Genomic DNA, 23,554 nt, shown 5'->3' with positions numbered 1-23,554 from the left:
ATTGAAAAATGAAAATTTTTGTATTTAAATCATTTCAACATTTTTAATGGTTTGGCAGCTCACTCAACAGTAAAATACGAGAGAAAAATTATTGGGTGGCTTTGATAAAAATTTACTGTGGAAAATGCCATATGAAAATACCTATAATATAATTTTCATTTCAAGACTGCAGTTTTTGTATTTTTAATTTTCTTCTATGAAAGGCTGAAAATATAAATATATTTTTATTTCTTTATTAATATCTCTGAAACTATCGAAATATATTTACTCATATCTCAGGATTATGTAAAGTGGTCTGAAAGGAAGTCAAAAATGCAGTAATATACAGGGTGTTCCCTTTAAAAAAAATTATCCCCATCCACTCACATTTTTTTAGACCACCCGATAAAAGTTAAAATATTTTCCTGAAATACATCCTGGAACATACTTTAGGTTTGCACTTTCCAAGTTTTTTATTCCAGGAGCTACAGATGCCCGACGCACTGTTGCCGAACCCTGTATAATTAAATAAGCTAATTATTTTTAGTATTTTTTATTAAGTGGAAAATAATGGGGCTCATTGGCGTAACTACAGGGGTGCCCAGGTACTGCTGGGCACCCCCCAGAGAAATCCTGAACTATGACTCTTGGCTACGTATCAATTTTTATTTGCTTGTGATGAAGTAAAAATGACGTTTTCTAGTTTTGTTTAGTTAATATTATTTTTTTGTGTTTTTTATTTTTTTTTAGAAAATTTGTAGGTATTTAAGTAATCTACGGGAACACGGTTTGATAACCAAGTCTATGAAATGTATTGATAAGAAATTCATGTAAACGTTTTATTCATAAAATGTGTTTTTTAAAATTATTTTTCAATTTAAAAAAAAACAAAAGCCCTAGTTACGCTAATGGTTGGGGCCTCGCGAAGATGTTCGCCTAGTGTCTCCACTGGTTACTATCCTTAATATTTGTTAAATAATAATATCAATGGTAAATATGAATTTAATTTCTTTATAACCCCTATTTGTAAGTGTTATTGTTAAACGCCCATATTTTCGGACATAATAGAGCGACAATTTAACCCGTATAGAAATGTAAGGGATGATGGTGTTTAAATTCAATAGTTTTATGACCATATTTAAGTAGTTTGACGACAAATTGAATCCGTTTTTGTAACTATACTGTACCAATAATTTAAGTTGTCCAAAACTGACCAGCACGAAAAAATCGCAATAAAATTTTTCGATTACAACCCCCCCAATAAGAATTTAATATCACATTGAAGAGTCTTGAGCACCAATAAAAGGTGAGGCATAAGACAAATTTAAGTTAAAGATATTCGTCAACTTCGTGCGTAAACACATAGTTCTATAGATCGCATCATCATGGTGAATTGTACAAGTGCAGTTAAAAGTGTTGTTGACGCGGAAAATCAAATGTGAGTACATAATAATTATAAGTTTAAGCAATTTAAGTAATTCGTTAATTATAAATTTAAGTTTTGGTAAAAGCTATATTATCATATTTTTTGATATAATAATTTATGCGAATATTTTGGTCCGAAAAAATACAGGGTGAGTCTTAAATAAGTGCAAATATTTTTAGGGGTGGTATATTTCGACCTCAGAAAAAACGATTATGAGTTTTTCGCGAAAAAAAAATTTGAAAATTTCGAATTTTTTGAAAAAAAATTTGGCATTTTTGACAAAATGGCGACATAGGTAGTAGATTAAATTTACAAGAAATAAAACCTATAAAAGATTCAGTGTTTCTAAAAATTTAAGCAAACATTTTTTTTTTTTGAAAATTTGCAAAGTAAAATATCTCGGTTATTTTAGATTTATTTGAAAAACTGTAAAGAGAAAATATATGTTTCTTTTATCGAGATCCACCAGCCATGAAAATATTTGCACTTATTTAAGACTCACCCTGTATATATGTAACTATTATTGGGTAAATAAAAAAAATACATATAATTTCTTATAATTTTTAATTTAACATAGTCTTGCAATTATATTAATTTTGCAATAATTGGAATCAGAGTTAACTTTAATGTTTTTTGGTATTAGTTTGATATTATAAATAACCAACTTTTTTTAGAAATTATTAAACAAAAAATATGTATAATTATTATTCATTTAAACTTTTATCTGTTTTTACTTATATTATATTTTATTTTGAACAGAAAATAATCATCTTGCTCTTATGAAACTAAAAATATTAATAAACAAAACAAAAAAAATCTCCACTAAAATATTTTTGACAAAAAATATAGTTAGGTCATCTAACGTAACTTTCTCTTAAATTTTTGTCAATCTTTATGTAAGCTATATTATTAATTTACATTTTTTGTTTTGATGAAATTTTGCACCTTTTCGATTTTTGATATTTTTTCTTGAGAGAATCTCCCAGTTTTTTAAATTATTTTCTTATTTTGACAATATTCTGTATCTCTTATCCGTCCGTAAAAGTCCGTTAATAAAATTACTATCAAAATTGATAATCTGAAACTCGTCAGTTTTTAAATATAATTTTATTCAGAGTTTGCGGTGTAAACGTAACCAGTGGGTTTTAACTTCAGTTCAATGATTAAAGATGTCGCTTGCGAGGGGTGGGATCTGGGATCAGCCAATGAGAGATTGCTATGTGACGGAGAATTTGACAAGCGCAGTAAGCGGCGCGGCAGTGTTCATTTATCCACAGAGGTGAGAGCAAAGCCGCCTGAAAATCGAAGTGAGCCGGACAGAACTTAATATCCTGTGTTTTCCAAGTTTTAAAAGGGCTAGAATACCTTTTTTCTTTGATGTGGTCGCAGAATCTTGTGGTTTTTAGTGTGTTTCGTTTATTATCCTTTTCGTAACGGTTAAATGAATAATTTTACGCGTGGAGAAAGTGTAAATAAATCGGATCGGCCAAAAACAATACGGCGAGACAAACCATTTGGTGACACTTCACAAGGATCTTACCGGAAAACGTGGCAACCTTGTACAATTCAACCGCGTGAGGATTAATTTTGAGGTTAACTGTTGGGCCTTAGCAGCAACATTGCCACATAAATGGTGTTGAGTGAAAAATAAGGTTCATTGGGCTGAAACGCGGGACGCAAAATTTTTTGGCTCGACATGCCGGCGTCAACTTTCGATCCCGTTGATTCGGCTTTGAGAACATCTCTCATCAGAAACGGCAACGATCATGGAAATTTAGACTCTCAGTTAGCTGGAAGCACGAGAAAAGCGCTACTTTCCGATATAGATTTTGAAAGTGCTGGTAGTTATCAGTGTTCGGTGTGGGACGTTATAAAACCAAAACACATTGTTCTGAAAAGTGGCGAAAAACAACAAAATAGGTGAGAACAATCAGATTTCTGTGTAGTGTTGAGTTTGATGACCTGTAGCAAGTTAAATTTAACCTTATTTATATTCCGAAACTGACGTTTAATGTAATAAAGGCATCGACAAAAACTGTAAATTTTTATTTTTCGTTCATATAAGCTGATATAAGCACATAATAAAATATTGCTTCATCCAAAATTAATGTAAATCTTCAGACAATCACAAATAAGTCTCATAATTTGTTATAAAATAATTCATACTTCGTTTACATCAGCACACTTTTATCCAATATAACAGTACAAGGTACCTCAAAATACCTTAAATCTTAATAAACTTCGCAAAATACATACTTACAAAGCTTTTTTCTTGTCAAAGGCAGGCACTATATTTATCATGTCTTATTGTTGAATAAATTCTTGTGTTAGACATTTAAATGATTTATGTCAAAATAATATTGGTGTTTATAAAGTTTTTTTATGTTGATTTTTGAAGAGAATCGAGATTGTTATAAACATCATGAACATAGTGCTTATCTTTGATTAATTATTCATATTTTAATTCAATCTGAAATATGAAAAAGAAGAAATTTTTTGGAGAAAAATCACATTACCTGTAAAAAATATTAACTGGTATTTTACCTGCACTAGTTAAATACAGGGGATATGAATATGCAAAGAAAATTTTTCATACTTATTTATGATAATAGTCAGAGGTATTTAATTTTTGTTTCTTTTCATTAATACTATAATGTTGATTATTTATTTATTTATTTTTTGCAGTACAAAACAAGAACAAGATAACCATGGAGATGATACTCTTAAACTGGCCAAGCACGAATTATTTCCTATGGAAAAAGTCCAACTTGGATGGTCGACTAGTGGGGATTGGTCAGTGGGGGCCGGTATGGTCAATATGGGCAATACTTGTTACTTGAATTCAACGTTACAAGCTCTCTTTCATGTTCCTTCATTAGTAAATTGGTTAATGTCTGATAAGGAACATATACAAGAATGTCATGATACAGGTACATCAACTAAAAGTGTATTTTACTTAATGATATTAATAAAATATTGTTTTTCATAGGTGTATGTATAATATGTGCAATGAGAAAAACTTTACAAGAGTCGCAGCAACGAAACGTGAATTCTATCAGACCCGTTTTAATTTATAACAAGTTACGGTTTGTTTGTCGGAACCTTATACCAGGCAGGCAAGAGGATGCGCATGAATTTTTAAGATACTTAATTGAAGCAATGGAAAAATCGTATTTGCAAAGATTCAAGGACCATAATAAATTTGATTCTAAAATTAAGGTAAGAATTTGACTTAAGGCAAATATTTTTTTCAGCTATTAATGATAAAAACCCTTATTTTTAGGAAACTACACCTTTAAATCAAATATTAGGCGGTTATTTGCGATCAGCTGTCAGATGTTTGAGATGTGGACACGTCAGTACCACTTTCCAACATTTCCAGGACCTTTTGCTGGACATTCGTAAGGCACAAACTGTCGGTGAAGCTTTGGAGTTATATTTTAGCAGAGAAAAACTCGATGATGACAGTTATCATTGTGAAGCCTGTCAGAAAAAGGTATAATAATAAAGTTGTGCTTTAAAACATTATCTAACGTTTGAAAATTGTTTCTAGGTACCAGCAAATAAGCAGTTTTCTATTGAGCGAGCACCAAAAGTTTTATGCATTCAGCTGAAGAGGTTTTCTGTTAGTAATAACAAGATAACAAAACATGTGGCCTTCAAGCATAGATTAAATTTAACTCATTACGTTAGACCAAGGTATGTAAATGTATTTCAAAAATTTTGAGCTTCTATGCTTCCGTCATGCGTCGTCTGTCGTTCTGTCACTCCAATCATGTTTAAGTATGAGCTGTCAGTTTTTAAATAAACCAATAAAATTACATAAAACTGACAACCCTGATGGATGCATGGAAACCTACACTTACTGTAGAGTTAGTTATTTATTTTTTATCTTTTTTCTACAAAATTGTCACCACTATGAACGTCTACACTAGTTCATTTCTGTGTCAAGGCAGGCATATTTTACTATACCAGGTGTGTCTCACTCAAGTGGCTCACCCCTATAACTTTTTTATTTTTTCAGAAAAAAAAAACGACTTTTAGTATGTTAGTATATGACAAAAATTAGGATTGATGACTTATTCAATTGTTTTTGGTCACTTCAGAAATAAAGTAAAAAAATACCGATGGTGTCATTTAAAAATCAAAAGTTGTAGTCATTTCCGGTGAAACAAGTAGTGACTAAAAACAATTGAATACGTCAATCAATCCTAATTTATGTCATACTAACATACCAAATCTGGTTTGTTTTTATCTGTAAAAATAAAAAAGTTATAGGGGTGAGCCACTTGAGTGAGATACAACTGGTATAGTAAAATGTGTCTGCCTTTTGAGACGCGTCCGGTATATTTTAATCAGAATATCTCTAAGAAATTTTTTATTTCTTGGAGACAATTTGGGTTTCCATAGAGAAATTTAATCATTATGATATTTAATTTAACTGTTAAAATTAAAATAATTAATATTAAATAATAATAAATTAGTCCTTATTCAAATTAACTCATAAAGATGAAAAGACGTTAGTTCTACTCTAGAATTATACAGGGTGAGTCTTAAATAAATGTAGATATTTTCAGGGCTGGTAGATCTTGATAAAAATATACGGAAACATATTTTCTCTTTACCGTTTTTCAAATAAGTTCAAAATAACCGAGATATTTTACTTTAAAAATTAAAAAAAATGATATTTCTGAGTCTTTTCTGGGTTTTCTTTCTTGTAAATTTAATCTACTACCTATGTTGCCATATTATGATTGATTATGATATTATGTTTTTTAACTTCAAATTAAAAAAAATTCCCAAAAATTTTTCAAAAATTCCAAATTTTAAGTTTTTTTTCTCGAAAAAAACATCATAGATGTGTTTCTGGGGTCAAAATATACTATCCTTAAATATATTTGCACTTAATTAAGACTCACCCTGTATATTAAAATAATTTTCAAAACCATATTCTAAATTTACAAATATTTCTTATTTGTGTAAACAAAAGCACTGAAAATAATAAATTTAATGCATTACTTTGGAGGATTTCGGATCATAGCTGCTCAAATAGTTAAATTCATATGTCATTAAAAAATAGCATAAGATGACAAAATCACAGTCTTGCTCTTATATTTGATATGGAAAGTGTCATTCATCTTGGAAATTTAATTTATTTGCGATTTTATAAGATTTTGGCATTTTTCAATAACAAAGGATATAAACAAATTTGTAGACAATTAAATTCTCTACAACTCTTGTATAAGTAATGTTGTAAAGAAAATATTTATTTTAATATTTAGTAAAATTCTTACTAAAATGATTGTGCTAAACCATCCTTTTTTTACTTTCAGACCGAACACACCTCTAATTTACCGCCTAGTCGCCCTGGTGACGCACATGGGCCCCACGGTGAGCTGCGGCCACTACACGGCCGTGGCCCAAGCCCCGTCCGGCAACTTCTACCAGTTCGACGACAGCATGGTCCGGTCCATATCGCACCAGACCGTGTTCAACACCAACGCCTACATCATGCTGTACGAGTTGGAGTCGCAGCCCCAAGCGCAGAAATCCGTCCCCGTAGCGCCGAAGACCAAAGTGAGCAGTACGATCACGGAGGCCGGGTCTACGTCGTCGGCCAATAGTTCGGCCGCGTCGTCGGCATCGGCAAAGAGTCCGTCGCCTATTCCGTTGGGTTATACGAACGGGAAGGCGAAGGTGCAGAGTCCGAACCCGAAGTCGTTCGGTTTTACGAGCGACAAGATGTACGGGCCTGAGTTGCCGCCGGAGAGAACAATTGGGTAAGTTAGAGTTGAGAGAAAGGAAATATAAAAATATTTGTATTTTTGACACGTGTCAAGAGTTTACAACTTAAAGGTGCGATTTCCTAGCGACGCACAGTGGGGTATTTGACACTGATAGTTGATCGAATTTTTTTTATGTAGACCTTATATAAATTATTGCTATTTTCAATTAAAGAGGAAATAATATGAACAAAATAAAGGATAATTCGTCGATTCTAAAAAAGAAAGAAAAATCACTGTTCCAGTGTTTCCACGGTCAGTGCCAGTAGTAATATCGCAACTACTACTACTAATGCTACGACTGATCCGCGAGCAATGCCCATACCACTAAAGCCGCTACTAATGCCAAATTGTGCTATACTGCTAATGGCACTAATGCGATCGCTTTGTACACAACAATGCCATCGCGGTTTACACCTCGCATTAGTATATCACTGATTGGCAAATTGGAGGAAACCAAGAATGTTTTTCTCATTTTATCAGCAAAATCGCAAAAAGTCGCAGTATTTTATTTTACTGTATGAAAGCCCAATGTTTACTAAGTAAAACGTATATAGACAATATGCTGAATTCTTCGAAATGCGCAACTAAATCTCTAAGTATAATAAAAATGTCACAAATTTAATCAAATTTTCTGAACGCCTAACTTTTAGTTGCAAAAAAAATCGTTAGTATAGAGAATATCAAAATAAATAATACGTTTATGTAGAATACATACCTGCAGCTTGCTGAGCCATTTTCAATCAAAACAATAATATAAACGTAAAAAGAGCACAAGAACAACAACAATTTATAATTTTTTACATAAAATTTAGCCATTTACCTCTTATCTGTGAGAAGTAACAACTTTGACGTTTCGTTGAAACAAATGAATGCAACTAAACACACTCATAGCAAAGCCATTCATGGCAGAGATGATTTAACTTATCATTTATCTTTTTTGGGAAATCTTAAACACATTTGCTTTTTCGAATTTCGATCACCTTTTTCATGCTAATACCCCACCGTGCGACGTCTGGCGCCCGTGTCTCACCGCACACTGGTTCGTTTTTAACAACATACGTGCCTAAAACCTGTATTTATATCAATAAAAAGTAGTGTATCACTTTATAGAGAAACAAACCAGTGCGCGGCTCGCTGGGAAATCAGACCTTAAGGTAGATTTTTATGGGTCCGATACCTGACTAGGATTTCCAATTTTTGGAATAGGCATCCCGTTTTGAAATCCCGGGATTAGAACCTATAATCCCGGAATCCCGATATTGACTATCAGAATGAGAAATTTAATCTAAAGAAATACTTAATAAAAATGCAGCTATATACCGGGTGCGTCTCAAAAATGGCTCACCTCTATCACTTTTTTTATTTTTTCAGATAAATAAACGAGATTTGATATGTTAGTATATGACATAAATTAGGATTGATTGATGTATTCAATTCTTTTTGGTCACTTCCTGTTTCAGCGGAAATCACTCTCGGTATTTTTTTTAGTTTATTCAATAGAAAATGACACTCTGAATAGAATGACATATCATATGTCAACCTTTGACATATTCGCTTTAAAAAACATCGTAATTTAAATTTCAATGTGCTGTGTTAAACAAAACACTAATTTTTAATCAAAGAGCCTTGGAAAAATAGATTTGACTATCTAATGTTTTTAGTGTCTTGTCCTGGCCGGTTAAAGGATGCCCAAATCGTATTTTTAATCATATCTCAATTTTTTCAAATGGAACAAGGGTGGCTCATTAGCATATTTGGAAAAAGTATTTTTTAACATATAATTTGATACCACACGCTTGGTATTTCGAGTCAAATTGTCGTTACGAATCGCATGTTGCAATTTCAAATAAACCATATTTGAAAATGTCAAAAGTTGACATATGATATGTCATTCTATTCAGAGTGTCATTTTCTATCGAATAAAGCAGAGAAATAGCGAGGATGCCATTTAAAAATCAAAAGTTGTAATCATTTCCGGTGAAACAGGAAGTAGCCGATAAAGAATTGAATACATCAGTCATTCCTAATTTATGTCATATATACTAACATACCAAATCTTGTTTTTTTATCTGAAAAAAATAAAAAAGTTATAGGGGTTAGCCACTTGAGACGCATCTGGTATATCAAAAAGAAAATGAGAAAAAAGCTTTATTAAAATAGACAAAACAAAGTAATTATTACAGTTGGGGGTTGGTACCTTTGGTGTTACATAGAACATTTATATTTAGTAAGTAAAAAATTCAATTCTTGTTGCAAAAAAAATAAAATTAGCAAACACGGAAATATAACTTTTAGATATTGTTGTTCTGACATATCATATGTCAAATAAAATATGATCTTTGAGAAACTAAAGTATATAAAGTTGAATCAATTTATATTACTTATAGGCATTTAAATTTTTCGAGATTTTTGGGATCCTGGGATTTAATATCGGGATTTCGGGTATAAACATGTACCGAGATACCGACCGGGTTGGAAACCCTATACCTGACGATAAAATATTAATTTTATTGGTTGATTTTGAACACTTTGGTTAAATTCCGTTTTATATCTTTTTTCTTATGCCTCCGTTTATCGGCTAATACGAATCGCATGTGATTGCTCAAAAAATCACAATACAATTCAAATTGTCATTTTTTGTTTTCATTTTCATTACCGGTTTTCGTGAGTTTTACTTATTAATCTTTAATATTTTTTTACTACTTTTTATTTTGTAAAATTAAATATGTATAACCTGCAAAGACGATAACCACTTCCTGATAGCGATACATGTCTCAAATTTTCAACAAAAAAAGTAACTACTGTATCGTAAATTATTAATTACCTTTTTATTCCAGTTCAACCGTAACCAACGGTAAACAAAAGGCTGTGAGCAGCTCGCGATCGACCGACGAGTCGAGCAGCGAGTCCAGCGAGGAGGAAGACACGTCCAAACGGGCTCCGGCGCCCCCCTCTCATTCCTTCTCCCTCAAAGAGGCGGACAGCTCGACCCTCAACGAAGAACCGCTCGATAGGGTTGCGTCTCCAAGAGTCTCGCCCAGCAGCTCCAATCTCTCCACGAGCGTATCGAGCTTGAGCAGCCCCGAAGTAGCTAGTGCTGCGCCTAGTCCTAAGAAAACTACCGTTACCTCTCCTTCGAAGAGTCTTGTTCCTTATGAAACGGGGGATACTAGCGGCAGCGAGGATTCCAACCATTCAGAATCGAATAAGGTAACTAGAAAATTATACTAATCTTTTGCAGTGCAGTAAAAATATACTTTGGATACACTCTTCAAATTATTAGCAGATAATCAGAACTAAATTTCATTATAAAAATAGCATTTAGACAGAGTGTTTCCTAAGTAGCTAACAATGTTAAGGGCGTGATTCCTTGTATGTTTTTAAGAAAAAAAGTATATACAGGGTGGTCCCAACTGTATTCCGGAAACTTCGGCAGCATATTCTGTACATAAAAATTAGTAAAAAAGTTCGTATAAATGTATGTTCAGCCCGAATATCTGTTGGTAATTTACTTATTTCGTTTTGAGCCATTTCTGGTATAAACAAATTATGAAATGTTCATTTTTTAACGACTCCTTTCATAGTGTTTTTATTCCATGAACAGACAGAATATGAGCATACCCCATTTTCTCTTTATATTTGTTTTGTATTTTGAGACTAATATAAGTTCCTAATCCACTGTAATTTGTTACATATTTTTGAATGTTTTATACATGTTTTGAACATTTTTTCCTTTTTCAGGTGACGACCAAAACGACGGCCGGCGAATGGCAAGTGACGTCATCGACGGACGTGACGTCGCAGAGAGAGAAAGAATGGTGCGAGCAGAAGAACAACAAAAATATGGAGATCTCGAACGGAAGCGTGGTCAGCGAGCTGTTCAAGATGTCTACTGGCGGTTACTCGGTTCCGATAACCACGTGGGAAGGCACAAGGTATCTAAAATAAGGCTTTAGAGGGATCAGTAATTAAGAAATCCGCACTATTTTACACGCCGACATATCTAGAGATGATAGACTGTGATTTTGTACAAACAAATTTGGGGGCGGGACAATGAACGACAAAGGCACCAATGAAACATGACATTACGTGATTCTTGATCTGTCTTCAGGCTTCTCGTTCCTTGAAAATATTGAATAAATAGAAGACTATAGACATAAATGTAAATAAATAATTTAAACAACATGCTTTAGTTTCAATGTTTTTTTTCTATCAGATATGATATTTTTTGATGAAATATTTATGCCTAAATTTTTAAGTAATAAACGTTGTTCCTATGCTTACTTACTTATCCAGTAGTGAGAAAAATATAAAATAGTACTAATAGTAAATTAACTTAATTTTCTATATCACTACTATTTACAAAATAATCAATTAATGTTCAACGTGTCAGGAAATATGTCGAGAGACGGCATCAAAAAACTGATAGAAAATACATATTTCCTGTGAATGAAAACACTGTCACTGTCAAGTATCCTCTCATTGGACAGACTAGTTTATATTACTCTTGTTAACAATGCTGAGCACAAATATAACAACATGTTTCCTAAGTCTAGACAAAACAATATAAATATACAAACACATGTGACAATGAAAGGGCAATGAAGCAAAAAAGCTAGGCAAAAATCTAATAAAAAGTTCTATACAAAAGAATATATAAATAAAAAGTAAACTTGCATATACAATTACCATGCAAACGAGGTTACCGTTTAAAGAACATAGAAGTAGAAGTCAAAGAATATAAATGTAAAATAGCATAAAATGTTTTCTACACGATAAAAACCAAAAAATACAATAGGGTACATATTTTATTTTATTTTATTTATTTTAAACTACTCCTTACAAACACCAAAAGAATAGTTGTTACAGGTAAGGGACTTAAATCTAAATAAATTAACTTAACAAAACTAAAACTACTGTACATACAATGAATGCAATAAATATAAAAAAAAAATTGTTGAATTGAAACTAAAATATACAAAGTAAAAAAAACAAAAATGTGCAGGTATAATATCATTTCACTGTGGTGAAGGAGGTATGATTTAGGATCTTATTTATTTCTTTTACATTTGTATGGAAAATATCTATATTAAACTGACTTAACACTGCATTACATTCGTCCAGGATGTGGCACATATAAGAACTGACCGTATATATATTAAATGTTTTATTTGAATTTGTAGGCTGATTTTTGGGACATGAAATTTGATATTATTTATTAGATCTGAATTATTGAGTTTATAATTATTTATTATGTTATATAATATTATTAAACATTGTACGATTCTTCGGGCGTGTAGATCCTGGAAGTTGAATGAGCTTAACATGTTTTTATATGATACCAGCAGGGGGAAAACTGGATAAACACCATTTTGTTTAAAATATAGATATCTTAGAAATTTTTTTTGGATTTTCTCAATCAGATCGCGATTGCATTCCGCTGTAGGAGTCCATATAATTGATGCATATTCTAAGTGAGGCCTGACTAAGCAATTGTACAGTTTAGACAACGTACTAATTTGTTTGAAATGCTTAGAGTTTCTAATGAGAAAACCCAGCATTTGATATGCTTTATTAACCATGTTTCGATAGTGTAGATTAAACCTTAAGTTAGATTCAAACGTTATACCCAGATCTTTGATAGCCCTACTTTCAGTCAGAGTTTCACTATGTATACGATATTCAAAATTTATCCTGGTTGATTTACGTGTAAAGCTCACAAATGAACATTTTTCGATGTTAAGAAACATTTTATTGTTTGTAAACCAAGTCATAACATTTGTCAAATCACTCTGAAGATCAATACAGTCACTCTCGGAGGCAACATTTTTGTAAATCTTGAAATCGTCCGCAAACAAAAGACACTCGGAGTGCATTATGCATTCCGGAAGATCATTCACAAAAAGAATAAACAGCAATGGCGAAATGTTGCTCCCTTGTGGAACTCCTGAAGTGACAGTAAATGCGTCCGATGTTTCGTTGCCTATTCTAACAGTACAGGTCCGATCTGTCAGATAGCTTTTGAGCAGCTCGAAAGCCTTTTTGGAAAGACCAAAATGTATAAGTTTGTTAAGTAGTAGTTTGTGGCTTACTTTGTCGAATGCTTTTTCAGCATCGGTATAGATGACATCTAATTGCTGCTTATTATCAATCGCAAGGGATGCTGAATTTGTGAAAACGCTTAAATTAGAAATAGTTGATCTATCTTTAAGGAATCCATGCTGTTCTTTCACAATGTGTTCATTGATTAAAAGTTGCAAATTCTCATGCAGTATGATTTCAAAAACTTTAGCAAGTGGACTAAGTAGATTAATAGGTCTGTAATTTTGAATTTTATCAATTCCGCCTTTTTTGTAAATTGGAACCACTATTGATTTTTTTAATGTATCGGGAAATACTCCCGTATTAAGAGCGCAATTGAATAAATGAGTCAAAGGCTTTGCTAGTATTTCGGCACATCCTTTAAAAATATAAGAAGGGATATTGTCAGTGCTAACGGACTTTTTCGATTTTAATTTCTTTATAGCTGCTAGAGTCATGTCATTTGTTATTTCAACGAAGTCAAAATTGCCCCAGAAATCACCGAAATCCGAATAGACATCGATTTCAGACGGTTCATAAACTCCTTTAAAGTAGTTTGCAAAAGCGTTAGCAATATCCAGACTTCCCTCGTAGGATGTATCGTTGTGAATAATATGTTCAGGTACCCCGTTGCCCTGCGATTTAGACTTTATAAACTTCCAAAACCCACTCGGATCGAGTGACGCATTGTGTTCAATGTTTTTATGATATTCCCGAAATTCAACCTTTGTTTGAGCTTTAATACTGGTCCTGAGATCTCGGAATTCAATAGAAAATTTATTTCTTCTGTGCATTTTGTTTTTAATATTTATCTTTTTTATAAGATCTTTAGAAAACCAATGCGGAAATTTTCGTTTGTGGAAGCTTTTAGAGGATATTTTCTTTGGAATTGTTTTATCGAGAACATTATAAAGTTTACAATATAATTCAGACATACAATCATTAGGATTAGATATGTTTAAGAGGGAGTCCCAATTAACATCCCTCATCATACTATGCAATAGCAAGTAGTTGCCTTTACTATAGTCATATGTATAGACAGAATTTATCTTTTTAACATCAGTTGTTTTGACACTAAAATCAATGGTAATGATGGATGATAATTGTCTTCCACAATCAATGAAGATACACATTTTGTACGACTAAATTATTTATATTACTTATCACTAGATCTAACCTACGACCGAGAAAGTTATAAACACTATTCACTTGAACTAAATTATTAAAACATAAGAAATGCATCAGGGACGAACTTATGTCACACATAACAGCAGGAAAAAAAGGTAGATTGAAATCGCCCGCTAATAATATAGGATCACCATCTTTCAATATGGAATCCAGATAATCAAAAATAGAAGTGTAAGTTGCGATATCGGAATTTGGCGGGGCATATAGACAGCACACGTAAAATACATAGTTATTGAACTTACATAGTATTAAAAGAAAATCACTGGCACCAAAACTTTGTGAACTAATCAGTTGAGTGCGGATATTTTTATTGGTAGCAATTAAAACCCCTCCACCTCTTCTATCTGAATTGCCGTTCTCTCGATCTCTGCGCATTACTATATACCGGTCATCAAAGAGTTCTGAGTCACGAAAACCATCAGTCAACCACGTTTCAGTTAACAGGACAACATCATAATCATCGGCGATTATACTAGTATAGAGTACATCGGTTTTAGTTCGTAAGCCACGTACATTTTGGTAGTAAATGTGTAGGTTCAGGTTACTTAATTGGTTTGTAGTTCTATTCTGGGGTAGCGGTTCCGAAAATTTTGTTGTATGTCGGTTGGTAGTGGGTTATCTAAATGAACTGCAGGCAGAGTTGGTCCCCTTAAGGCATCAGACGGCAGCGGAAATGTCTCCGGAAAAGTTGTAATTTTAGGACGCCAATTATCCTGTTTACCTCCCAGAAGCTTCTTCAGTCGTTCTTCGAAGGATAATTTGGCCTGTGGCATTTCCTCAGTATGCTCTAGATATTCTTTATATATAAAATTTGCCAAATTCTTTTTTAATCATGTAGTCTGCTTGCTGCCCCCGTAAAGAAAACATGTCATCTGGTGTAAACTGATCAAGCGATACAAAATTCCACCACGTTCCACAGCATGTATGCTCTTTTTAATAAGGAGGTTATACTCATAGACAGCCTGTTTTTGTTTATATGATGTCATACTTTGACATGCCCCTATAATAATTAGATTCGTATGTTTGTACAGGTCCATCATCCCTTTTACAGCTGAACTGGTCAGAGTCGTTCTTTTTCTTTAGCACTGCGTGGGTCTACGAACAACATGACATGGTCCTCCCTACCAAAAGCTTCACTAAGATTAGTACCCATTTTGGCCATGGTCCCAATGGTAAGGGGTTCTGCGGAGAACTGACAGTTGATATCACTTCCCGCGTTCCTTTTAAGTTTAAGAAGCTTCGGAATATTCTTCACGCTATAATAACTTCCCATCACCAGCAAGCGCCGGAACTGACAGGTTTTCTTTGGTAAAATTGGTACTAGATTCTTTGGTGAAACTGGTACCTGCATTGTCGTAATAGAGCAATCAGGAGTGAATCTAATAGAACTCTCCACAGCTGCTTCCAGAGCCAGTGGAGGAGTAGAGTCTTCCATTGTCATATATTGCAACATATATATTGCAACAACAAAGAAAGTCAACACAAATCCTTAATATACAGGGTGTCCCAGAAATAAGTGCAAGTATTTTAAGGGGTGGTAGATCTGATTAAAAGAAACATTTTTTCTCTTTGCCATTTTTCAAATAAGTCAAAAATAAACGAGTTATTTTACTTTGAAAATTTAAACAAAAAATGCTTTTTTGCTTAAATTTTGAGAAGATCTTTTCCTGATTTTCTTTCATGTAAATTTAATCTACTACCTGTGTTGCCATATTATCAAGAAATTATGTTTTTTAACTGAAAACTAAAAAAAATCCAAATTTTTTTTCAAAAAATTCAAAATTTTCAAATTTTTTTTTTCGCAAAAAAACTTCATAGGCGTTTTTCTGAGGCCGAAATATACTACCAGTTAAAATACTTGCACTTATATCTGGGACACCCTGTATAAAATAATTTATCTGGGACAACCTGTATAAAATAATATATAAAATCACTTAAAGACTCACCCCCTGAACGAATGGCTCTCTCTGTACTTTAATAACACCCCTTGGGCTTTATATGCTTACTTCAATATGTTAGATAATGAAAAAAGGATTGACCAGTAAGCAAAAAGAGCAATATTAAACTTCTTCCATTACTCCTTATAATTGTGAAATAATGCTTTTGAATTGGGTTATGTATCAATAAAGGTTTTATGGCAAGGCATAATAACATTTGAAATTAGCCTAAATTATGTTTCATAATGCAGGCTGTAAATAAGTTATCACTATCATCACATTTCCGTTGTACCGAAATAAAATAAAAATATTGCAATAATCCTTCACATTAAATGGAACATTTTCTATAGTACGGTATATAATCAGTATTGATGGTCCTTATACAGGATGGCCCATCGAAAACGTTCCGCAAGGCATAACGGCTAGGGTATTCTTTTTTTCAAAAAATCCAAAAACACGTCGATTTTGTTTGTGAGGGGGACAACTTTTGCCCCAAGAATAATTGCGAAATCTTCAACCCTCTGAGCGGGGGTGTCATCCCCCAACTTTTTTCAAACGGAAAGGGGGGTCAAGTGGCGCCGCAATGAAAAGAGTTCTATTCTCTATATTTCCCCGCCTTGTTTTTGAAAATCGGTCGAGTCATTGAGGAAATATGAAGGATTGAAATTTGAAAAGTTTATTTAAACATTTATCAGAGTAAATGATAAGGATAAATTCCTTCGACCAATTTGCTGTTTTTTCTTATTATTTCTAGATGTTTACGCATTTTTTCACTTGCCACAAGGTTGAACGATTAGGTGCGGTAGTTGCTATAGATAGCTGTTCTGTGTCTTGTGCGTTGAAGTTCTTCTCAATATTGTTAAACTGACCCACAATAGAATTTCCAAAAACACCAGCCCACCAGTGGCGGATACAGATGGGGGCCATGGGGACCGGGCCCCCCCTAAAATCTGAAAATTGGGTTAAATATTAGGCTTTTGGGTTAAAAATGGCGCCCTAAAAGGCATATTTTGCCTTATTTTTTATTTGGGCCCCCCCTAAAATAAATTTCTGTATCAGCCACTGCAGCCCACACGTTCAATTTCTGAGGGTTTTGTGTGTGCACCTCGTGAAAAACCCTGGGGTTGTCTTCAGCCCAGAACCGACAGTTGTGCCGATTAACTACACCGTTCAAAAAGAAAGTACACTCATCCAAAAAAAAACACATATTAAATAGGAAATTCTTATCATTCCCCACTCGTTCACTCATAGTTTCACAAAATTGCAAGCGACGATCAAAATCGTCTTCGTTGAGTTCTTGTACCAACTGAATTTTGTACAGGTGGAACTTGCGTTTTTTTAATATCCTTTGGACACTTGTACGATTCACGCCGGTCTCATTGGCTAATTTTCTTGTACTCAGCGTACTATTCATGGCAACTTGGCCCAATACGAATACCTCCATAGCTTTATTTACTACAGGATTTTCCCTCTGCCTCTTTTCATTCATAATGGAACCAGTTTCGCGAAATTTTGCTACTAACTCGCGAACAATTTTGCCATAAAGGTGGTTGTCAGGATGACGTTCAGTGAATATCTGCGTAACCCGATTGCCACATTCATTATTTTTAAAATAAAGTTCGATTATTTCCACTTTTTCTGCAAGTGAGTATACCACAATAATTGTTAAAAAATTTAACGATATTGAGAAGAACTTAAACGCATAAGTCACAGAACAGCTATCTAGCAATTACCGCACCTGATCGTTCAACCTTGTGGCAAGTGAAAAAATGCGTAAACATCTAGAAATAAAAAGAAAAAACAGCAAATTGGTCGAAGGAATGTATCCTTATCATTTACTCTGATAAATGTTTAAATAAACTTTTCAAATTTCAATCCTTCATATTTTCTCAATGACTCGACCGATTTTCAAAAACGAAGCCGGGAAGTATAGAGAATAAAAAGCCCTTTTCATTGAAAAGCCCATTTGAAAAAAATTGGGGGATGACACCCCCGCTTAGAGGGTTGAAGATTTTGCAATCATTTTTGGGGCAAGAGTTGTCCCCCTCACAAACAAAATCGACGTGTTTTTGGATTTTTTGAAAAAAAAATACCCTAGCCGTTATGCTTTGCGGAACGTTTTCGATGGGCCACCCTGTATATTGTGTACAGTGCCTTTACTTTAACTGTGAACATAGGCGTTAATCCCTGCCTTTGATTCCTGCCAGTGCCATAACCTTTTATGATCCATTGATAAATATTGACAGACCATACCGTTTTTTCACTAAAAAAAATAATAGACGTGAAAAAATATAGGGAAAATTATAAAGAGTATAAGAGAAATTGGCATCTCTCGGTCACTGTTTTTAACCACTGAAATCAAATATAAAATACCTTTGGATTGGGGGATTTTAGGATTCAGTATTATATTCTTCTCTTTTCTGATTAGGTCGCAGTTAGATAAAGAGGTAAACCAAGAGAAACGCGAAGAAAGAAAGCGTTCCTATGTGGATAGCACCGACCAAGGAAGGGTAAAGCACCAGAAAGTTAGTTCAAGTTATAGCAACGGAAAATCAAATCCAGGCTACAACCCTGTACAGGTAAATGAAACGTTTTTGTAGATGATTAAGTATGTATAAGACTATTAGGATTAATTAAACATATATACTATAATAGCACATTACTGGACTGTCATTCACACAAAACAATAAAATTAAATCAATTTTTGTGCCGCCATCTATTGTCCAACTAGAGTAGATTTACAAGGCGCAACATTTTAATTGCTATTTTTTCGCGCAAAAACTATTTTTTATGCGTAAAAACTATTTTTTACGCGTATAAAACTATTTGTTACACGTAAAAAAACTATTTCCTACATGTAAAAAACTATTTTTTACGCGCAAAAAAATATTTTTTTAATTTACTCTTTCAATATTTCAAACAACATTAGTCATGGCCGGAACAGCGATTTTTTAATAACAGGTACAAGCTGTTCTAGTTGCAAAAGATACCTGTTCCAGTTCCAAACTGTTCCAAAACGAAAATTAATACCGTACTTGCGTCATTCTGATTCGGTTGCTATTTCTCTTTTTAAATTTATATAAAAGAATATTTTTTGCTTAAATAATGAGAACTACTGGGGATTTTTCTGTTTTCTCTAAATTTAATCTACTATCTATGTTGCTATATTACCAAGATATAATGTTTTTTTAACTAAAAATAAAGAAAAAACTATCAAATTTTCGAAAAATATAAACTTTTCAAACACATGTTTTCTCGAAAAAAACTCATGAGAATCGAAATATACAACCCCTAAAAATATATGCACTTATTTAAGACCCACCCTGTATAAGCACTAATGAATAAATATAGATTTATAATTTTGTTATATACTTAAAGAGTAAATTCTTGGAAGAGTTTATTTTTTTTTTAATATCTACTATATTTATAATACAAAACAATAACACACACATAAAATACAGTGTTCTTACACTGTATTTTTCAAAAAAAACTATAATGCGATAATTATATTGCATTTGGCAACATCGCCAGCATTTTTTTATAATGAAAAATGTTCCTTACCTATTCTGTTTCTGTTTACATTAAAAAAATAAAATATTAAAAAAAATATATTATAAATTTAAAATTTATAATAAGAATTTAGTTGAATTTTAATTAAATATTTTAAATAACGGCAACAGCCACACTTGTTTTTTACGCCCTTGTATCCCGATAACAGATAACACCTGAACGGTCGCATCCGCTAGACTAGCGAAACATTGAGCGAATCCGATATATGACCTCGATTATCAACTCAAACCAGTTCTTTTTACTTAACTGTTTCAAACAGTTCCAAGTTCCTAACTGTTCCAAGCCCTAAACTGTTCCAGGTCGCAAACTGTTCCAAGTCTCAAACAGTTCCAAGTCCCTAACTGTTCCAAGCGCTAAACTGTTCCAAGCCCTAAATTGTTCCAGGTCGCAAACTGTTAAACTGTTCCAAGTCTCAAACTGTTCCAAGTCCCACTGTTCAGGTTGGGACTTGAAACAGTTTACGGCTTGGAACAGTTTAGCGCTTGGAACAGTTAGGGACTTGGAACTGTTTGGGACTTGGAACAGTTTGGGACTTGGAACAGTTAAGTAAAAAGAACTAGTTTCAGTTGAGAAACGAGGTAGTATATCGCTTTAGCGACGCGGTCGCTTGGCGTCTAATATTTACTATTTTATATATGTAAAATAGTAAAATACATATATAAAATAAAAACAATTTACATTCCTAGATATTAAAAACAAGCGGTTCCTTTGTCGGTATGTATACATTTTTTGCGCAGAGTTTTTTTTAATGTAAACAGAATAGGCGAAGAGAATTTCTTGCCATCAAAAAAACGTACTGGCGATGTTGCCAAATGCAATATATATATATAATTATCTAATTTTGAAAAATACACTATTAAGAATCTAGTATCACAAATATAGTAGATAACATAATTTAAACAATTCCAAGAATTTATTTCTTTAAGTATTTAATTTAAGTTGCAGTGTTTTGGTTGCGAAAAACAGCTGGAACACATGGAACTGGAACTGGATAGCACATAAACCTGTTCCAAGCCAGTTCCAAAACAAATCTGTTTCGAAAACAACAGATCCTGTTCCTAAGCGTCATCACTAAACTACATTTTTTCAAACATGTCCTTCAAATCCTTCTATTTAATAGCTGTTAAGGTGGCTACACACACTGCTGCAAGCTTGACAAGCATGCATGAACAATCTTTTTGTACAAGCCATGCACAATTTACCTTCGCCGCCACACGGTACATGCATGCTTGAACAAGCTTCAGTTTATGCCGCGAAACAGAAGAAGGAAGTCTGAAGAAAAAGGAGAAGGAAGTCCGCGAAAAAGAAGAAGGAATCCTGAAGGCATTTATCTTTTTAATAACGGCATCCTTATCGGCTTGGCTGTCAACTAATCTATATCTATTAAGTAAAATTTTGTATGCTGCATCCTTCTTCACCCTATCATGATATTCTGGTGATTTAATTCGCCAAAGACACGGCTGATTTTCGTATGCGCGAATAAAATCTTCCAATAATCCTCGATTGCTCCTTTTCAGATCGCTAGACATGATGGCGACGCGACGTACAGGTCATTTACGATCACGGACTGAACTAATTGTTTGTACAAGCTGAATACATGTGGTACACACGTTCCGTTTCGCTTGCGCAAGCATGGCTTGTCCAAGCTTGCATGATTCAAATTCAATGAATCATCAAGCACAATTAAACTGCTTGCGCAAATTTTCCCTACAGACGCTACAGTTTGCTTGTACAAAAAGACTATTCATGCATGCTTGTCAAGCTTGCAGTAGTGTGTGTAGCCACCTTTAGTAAGAAGTTTCACTTCAAATATGTACTCACACAATTTTTTTTATATGCGCATGCTTTGTAGAGTTCTAAAAAACTGAAGTAAGATTATGATTATCTTATTTTTAATATTAGGTTTGGGATATGTTTCATTTGTCATGCATTGTGTTCTTTTTAGGAATACCATAACATGAAGAACTGGTCAAATGGCAACGGACTGTCATCGGGCATGAATTTTCACCACAAGCCTTTCTACAACGGAGCCCGTCACAAGAAGAACTTCCACCACAAAAACAGTTTCCACAAGAACAACTATCGTTTCCGGTAATGCCCGCACAACCGAAAATTGTTATTTTCCATTTTCTAGTGGCAATATCCGGGTAAACCTTTCTTTCCTTTTGCGTATTTTTATTTCCACAACACCTAGTTAGATAGTGAAAAAAAATTAAACAATTTAGTATTGTTTACGTGCACTGATGTTAACTGTAAAAAACTGATGTTTGTTCAGTGAACAGTAAATAATCTAATGAAATAATGATAAATGAAGGAAAAGAATATAATGGTGCCTCCGGTATGGAAAATTGCATATACAGTGATCAAAAAAATCTTAAAAGAATGGCTATTGTTACGCCTATTGTGTATAATATTGTATATATATATAGCCCCATGTAGAAAAGCTATTATGTGACATGTGAAAACAAAAATACGAGCTAAGTAGAAAAAATTGTAGCAACATTGTCCGATTGTCTATAAATCTAATTCGGTACATACCAGTTTCATATCTTAAAAAAAGTGACAAATGAACTTTATACAAAAAAAATCATATACAGGGGCGTTTACTTTTCAGTTAAATTCTACTAATATAAAGTGGACCACTCTGTATATGTGATGTAGTCAAGTTTTGGAATGTTGTCATATTAACAAAATTAACGTAAATAAGAATTACAGCGAACTTTGTCAAACTGTCAACCTTCAAAACACCCTTCTTTATAAAGACTTTTTGGACATACTGTATCAAACCTATTTTATGTTATAAGGACACCTTTATTTTTGTTTTGATTATATTAATGATATAATTATATCTTAATATTTTCATTTGTTGTTTTTAATTATTTTGACATACATTTTTAAACATATTCTGTACATAGATTACAGGGTTGTATGAAACTGGTATGTCTAATTATATTTACCATATGATCAAGTATAAAACAGGACCAGAGTAGGCTTGGGAATGGAAATCGCTGTCATTATATTAAAATAATATGGTAAATATTATCGATTTTTATTTCCAAGCCAACTTGACGCCGTTTTTGTTTTTCAGTGGTACGGTATATTCCTGTAACGTTCTTGAACCAAGAACGAGTACTATAGATAACATAGACCTCAAGGATTATTTCTGACGTGGATATAATCCTGTGCTCAAAGAAACTGCTAAATGTAAAATAGGCATTTACACCTACAGATGAGTTCGAGTTCATTTTTAATATGTAATGGTATAATGCCATTTTTATTTACGAATATGTGCTTTCGACTTCATGTACAGTTTATAAACTTGTGTCTATCACTTAAAATAAATGTTTTTTTAAGGAGATTCTGTCTTTTATATTTGCATCCTTAATAGTAGAAATATACAGGGTATCTGAATGAAAAGGCGGAAAACTTTAAGGTGTTGATTCCTTGGTTAAAATAGAGTAGTTAGTCAGAGTTGGCGCAGTTTAATAAGGAGCCAGGGGCGCTATTCTGTACAATCGTCGGTATCGTTAAGTTACCGACAGCTATCAGTACGTTTGGCCAATGAGCGTCATGTTGATTGTTGTTGT

The 23,554-nt window shown here is 33.2% G+C and overlaps 1 protein-coding gene across 3 annotated transcripts; it reads left to right on the top strand.

Moving 5' to 3' along the window:
* Nucleotides 1-2,396: 2,396 nt before the first annotated feature.
* On the top strand, nucleotides 2,397-23,325 carry LOC115885873 (ubiquitin carboxyl-terminal hydrolase 36). 3 transcript variants are annotated; one of them, XR_004050803.1, is made up of 11 exons: nucleotides 2,397-3,325; nucleotides 4,091-4,335; nucleotides 4,395-4,624; nucleotides 4,689-4,901; nucleotides 4,959-5,104; nucleotides 6,739-7,185; nucleotides 10,029-10,401; nucleotides 10,933-11,126; nucleotides 18,826-18,976; nucleotides 21,913-22,999; nucleotides 23,056-23,325. XR_004050803.1 is itself a non-coding variant. In XM_030904903.1 (10 exons), the coding sequence occupies exons 1-10, from the start codon at nucleotides 3,102-3,104 to the stop codon at nucleotides 22,060-22,062; spliced, it is 2,373 nt and encodes a 790-aa protein (XP_030760763.1). In that variant the 5' UTR covers nucleotides 2,397-3,101; the 3' UTR covers nucleotides 22,063-23,325. The 3 variants fall into 3 exon arrangements, 2 of the variants coding, with proteins under 2 accessions (XP_030760763.1, XP_030760764.1); XM_030904903.1 differs by having other exon boundaries at nucleotides 21,913-23,325; XM_030904904.1 differs by lacking the exon at nucleotides 2,397-3,325 and adding an exon at nucleotides 3,724-4,023 and having other exon boundaries at nucleotides 21,913-23,325.
* The last annotated feature ends 229 nt before the right edge of the window (nucleotides 23,326-23,554 follow it).

This window comes from Sitophilus oryzae, unplaced genomic scaffold (assembly GCF_002938485.1).
Source record: "Sitophilus oryzae breed Bouriz unplaced genomic scaffold, Soryzae_2.0 scaffold_465_pilon_pilon, whole genome shotgun sequence".
In the NCBI taxonomy this organism is placed as follows: domain Eukaryota; kingdom Metazoa; phylum Arthropoda; class Insecta; order Coleoptera; family Curculionidae; genus Sitophilus; species Sitophilus oryzae.
This window is presented reverse-complemented; position numbering and strand designations above follow the sequence as displayed.